Genomic DNA, 4,932 nt, shown 5'->3' with positions numbered 1-4,932 from the left:
GTTTCACCGTGTTAGCCAGGATGGTTTCGATCTCCTGACCTCGTGATCCGCTCGTCTCGGCCTCCCAAAGTGCTGGGATTACAGGCTTGAGCCACCGCGCCCAGCCAGCCTGGGGGTCTTCTAAGGAGTGAGACTCTATCTCCATCGATCAATCAATCAATCAATTAATACTTTGGGATTAAAAGAGAGTGGAACAAGAGCTAGTTAGAGAAAACAGACAATGCTCAAAAAAAAGTAAGAAAAACCACACCAGCTATGACATATGGTAGGTGTCTAAAACAAATTAGGTTTACAACATAATTAAGAAAGGATCTAATAGAGGATATTTTCAAGGTAGATATGAGTGGGATTTTTTTCAAGCTAATAGGAAATGACATAGCACCACAGATATCTTAAAAGTTGAACCAAACAATTACAATAGACTTCTATTATTTAAAAATAAAGTTTACCTGCAGCATTTGTTGAAGAAGCAGAATGCTACTGGGAGAGAGCCACTTAGGAACATCATATTTTCCTCTCTACAAAAAACAAAACATTTAAGAGATTCAGGTTCAATCAGCCTTGACACAAATTCCTTAGGTAATAACATGCTGGAGGTTTACTTTTAAGCTTGAAGACTTCACCCAACTACAATACTTGGTAAACATTATTAACTAAAAAAAATCAATTTCTTGGCTGGGCATGGTGGCTCACACCCGTAATCCCAGCACTATGGGAGGCCAAGGTGGGTGGATCATGAGGTCAAGAGATCAAGACCATCCTGGTCAATATGGTGAAACCCCGTCTCTACTAAAAATACAAAAATTAGCCAGTCGTGGTGGCAGGCGCCTGTAATCCCAGCTACTCAGGAGGCTGAGGCAGGAGAATCACTTGAACCCGGGAGGCGGAGGTTGCAGTAAGCCAAGATCGCGCCACTGCACTCCAACCTGGGTGACAGAGCGAGACTCCATCTCAAAAATCAAGCATATTAAATACTATCATTGCCTCTAAATTACCCACATATCAGAGAAGGGCTAGACCACAAAGAACATAACAGTAGAAAACATAAATGTAATACGGCTTTGGAATCTGTAGTATTAAACGGACAGCAAGTAAACACTGTAGTCCATTTTTGTGCTGCTGAAACAAGTATTAGTTTATAATCTCAGAGCAATTATCAGTTGACAAAATGAAGCAGCAGAAAAGTATATTTGGTGACAGGACATAGGCTATGGTTAAAAACAGGTCATCCACAAAACAGAATTCACAATCTTTGAGGAAAATTAGTGAAAGCCACTTTCTAAGTTAAATACCTCTTTTAGGACTAAAAGAGACTAAGAAGGCAAACGTATACAACCTAGTATACTCAGAAATTATGGCAAGTCATCAAAGATAAGATCAGGGACTTGGCTAAATACTAACACATGATAGAATATCTCTTACAAACCTGCCACACACATCCTCTTTCCCAATTCAGAGGAAGCAATACTACAGTTTCTCACAGCAGAAATCACATTGTTTAATGATGCTAAGATAACAAGTTATTTGAGAAAAACTGATTGAACTATAATTCACAGAACATACCAAAATTAATTCCACCCAGATTAAATGAAAATACAAAACCAGGCTGGGCACAGTGGCTCACAACCATAATCCCAGCACTTTGGGACGCCAAGGCGGGTGGATCACGAGGTCAGGAGTTCCAGACCATCCTGGCTAACAAAGGGAAACCTCGTCTCTACTAAAAATACAAAAATTAGCTGGGCATGGTGGCAGGCGCCTGTAGTCCCATCTATTCGGGAGGCTGAGGCAAGAGAATTGCTCGAACCCAGGAGGCAGAGGTTGCAGTGAGCTGAAATTGCGTCACTGCAGCACTCTAGCCTGGGCGACAGAACAAGACTCTGTCTCAAAAAAAAAAAAAAAAAAGGGAAATACAAAACAAAACCATAAGGGTTAAAGAAAGCACAAGTGATTATTTTTATAATCTTTCTAGACATGACAGCAAAGCCAACCACTATAAAGAATAATATATGACACAAATTCCTTAGGTAATAACATGCTGGAGGTTTACTTTTAAGCTTGAAGACTTCACCCAACTACAATACTTGGTAAACATTATTAACTAAAAAAAATCAATTTCTTGGCTGGGCATGGTGGCTCACACCCGTAATCCCAGCACTATGGGAGGCCAAGGTGGGTGGATCATGAGGTCAAGAGATCAAGACCATCCTGGTCAATATGGTGAAACCCCGTCTCTACTAAAAATACAAAAATTAGCTGGGCATGGTGGCACACACCTGTAGTCCCAGCTACTCGGGAGGCTGAGGCAGGAGAATTGCTTGAATCTGGGAGGTGGAGGTTGCAGTGAGCCGAGATCATACCACTGCACTCCAGCCTGCCAATAGAGCGAGACTCCGTCTCAAAAAAAAAAAAAAAAAATCATTAACAAAGTTAACAACAAATTGAGAAAAAGCCTTTTCCAAAGGTCACAGGCAACTGTCACAGACTACTGCTGACTTCCAGAGAGCCAGCTAGAGCATCTAAAACCCCTCCTTCCCAGGGATAGGCATGGAGCCCAGGCAGCAGTGAGCCTTCAGGTTGGGGTCCAGTTGGCTGTACATGAGGCTTGGTAGGGAAAAATAAATTCAAAGCTTCATTGCTATAATTCAAAAACAAACTCTGAGCTGGGCACAGTGGCTCATGTCTGTAATGCCAGCACTTTGGAAAGCCAAGGTCAGGAGTTTGAGACCAGCCCAACCAACATGGTGAAACCCTGTCTCTACTAAACACAAAAAATTAGCCAGGCATGGAGGCACATGTCTGTAATCCCACCTACTTGGGAGGCTGAGGCAGAAGAATCACTTGAACCCAGGAGGTGGAGGTTGCAGTGAGCCGAGATTGCACCATTGCATTCCAGCCTGGGCAACAAGAGTGAAACTCCATCTCAAAAACAAAACAAACAAACAAAAAACTTTGTTAGTTTCTGTCTCTGGCAAGTGTTAAGGTGCCCTGGCAAGGTATAAATAAGAATGGGCTCTCAGGCTGGGCGCGGTGGCTCACGCCTGTAATCCCAACACTTTGGGAGGCCAAGGCAGGCGGATCATCTGAGGTCGGGAGTTTGAGACCAGCCTGACCAACATGGAGAAACCCCGTCTCTACTAAAAACACAAAATTAGCCAGGTGTGGTGGCGGGCACCTATAATTCCTAGCTACTCAGGAGGCTGAGATAGGAGAATTGCTTGAAGCTGGGAGGCAGAGGTTGCAGTGAGCCGAGATCACACCATTGCACTCCAGCCTGGGCAACAAGAGCGCAACTCTTGTCTCAAAAAAAAAAAGGTGGGGGGGCTCTCTGGGTAATACTGAGTGCTTTAGACAAAGGGAATAAAAATGTAATAATATTAAAAGTCATTTGTAAAATGAAAGCTACTGTTCTTCCTAGGAAACACTCGTAGGTCAGTGTGTCTACTCTCATCAGCGAGGTGGATTTTTGACCCTTTCTTTTTAGATTTATTGTTTGACAATGCTTCTCTGGGACTTTGATTATTTCTTTAACATAATCAAAAGCCAGCCTGCCTTAACATCTTAGGACTCTGAGTGATCCATACCTGTCTATTTTCTCCTTCACCTTTAAGGTGGACTGATTCTGTAAGAATTATATCCTAGACAGTTCATAGAACAGAGAACCCCAATGCCGGTACGAGTCAATGGCTTCCTCACCTACCTGCCTCCATCCTTCTAGCCGCATTCATTTACAGTTGGCGTGTGTGTATGTGTGTGTGTGTGTGTGCGTGCGCGTGCGCTTGTGATTGTCCTTGTCTCCCTTGTGTTCCCAGACTAAACTGAGGGTCAGGCTGCTACTTCTTTTCTTTTGTTTTTCGTTTTTTTTTTTTTTTCTTGAGATGGAGTTTCACTCTTGTTGCCCAGGCTGGAGTGCAATGGCGCGATCAGCCTCTGCCTCCCGGGTTCAAGCAATTCTCCTGCCTCAGCCTCCAGAGTAGCTGGGATTACAGGTGCCTGCCACCACACCTGGTTAATTTTTTGTATTTTTAGTAGAGATGGGGTTTCACCATGTTGGTCAGGCTGGTCTCAAACTCCTGACCTCAGGTGATCCACCCGCCTCAGCCTCCCAAAGTGCTGGGATTACAGCCGTGAGCCACCTCGCCCAGCCTCTTGGGCTGCTATTCCTTGTGGCCCAATAACAAGATGTAGATGAACTGGGGAGGAAGAATTTTTATCTCTGTAACCAGCCACAGGGAAAAGGCCTGGAAATTATCGCCAGACCAACTCAAAATTACCAAGTTTTCCAGAGCTTATATATCTTCTAAGCTATATGTCTACATGTAAGTGTGTATTTATCTAAAAACATAAGTGATTAACTTCTTTTAAGCTATAACTAAGGTCTGAGTCCTGAAGACCTTCTGGAGGCTCAGTAAGTTTACTTAATCTAAATGGGTCTAGGTGCTGGGGTGATTACCCTTACCTTGTATCCTGCTAAATCATAAAGGTTTGGGGAGTTCCTTTAGACTCCAATGAAATTGTTTGTGTAGGCCTGGGGAATTTCTTCAGACCCCCAATATAATTTGTTTAATCCTAAAAGGGTCCTGATAAGAATTCCTTCGTTATCTTGTCATGCTTCAAGGCCCTGGGAAAGCCCAGGCAAAACTCTTGGTGGGCTCTTTGTTACATTCCAGCCTTGGTATAAGGGCACTGGCTCAATTAGCTTTTAATGTATACCCTAGCTACTCAGTCAGTGCTGAGACAGTTGTAATAGAGGCCTGCATTAGTGAGACCTGGCCTGCCACACTTGCACTTACTATATTTCTTTTTTTTTTTTTTTTTTTTGAGACGATGTCTCGCTCTGAGTCACCCACCTTAGCCTCCAAAAGTGCAGGAAATTACAGGCGTGAGCCACCATGACTGCTCCTCTCCCCCCTTGCCTTTTTTTTTTTTTTT

At 43.3% G+C, this 4,932-nt stretch overlaps 1 protein-coding gene across 10 annotated transcripts in view; it reads right to left on the bottom strand.

Annotated features, from left to right (window-relative positions):
• Positions 1–4,932, bottom strand: part of MELK (maternal embryonic leucine zipper kinase) — a 119,649-nt gene that overhangs the window by 63,361 nt on the left and 51,356 nt on the right. For all 10 annotated transcript variants that reach the window (XM_011939412.1, XM_011939416.1, XM_011939417.1 and 7 more), the window contains one exon: positions 450–518. In XM_011939412.1, the coding sequence (XP_011794802.1) occupies positions 450–518 (69 nt within the window). The remainder of the gene's footprint in view (positions 1–449; positions 519–4,932) is intronic.

Source organism: Colobus angolensis, unplaced genomic scaffold (assembly GCF_000951035.1).
Source record: "Colobus angolensis palliatus isolate OR3802 unplaced genomic scaffold, Cang.pa_1.0 Scaffold181, whole genome shotgun sequence".
NCBI classification, from domain to species: Eukaryota; Metazoa; Chordata; class Mammalia; order Primates; family Cercopithecidae; genus Colobus; species Colobus angolensis.
Note: the sequence above shows the minus strand (reverse complement) of the source record. Positions and strands in the feature narration are given on the sequence as shown.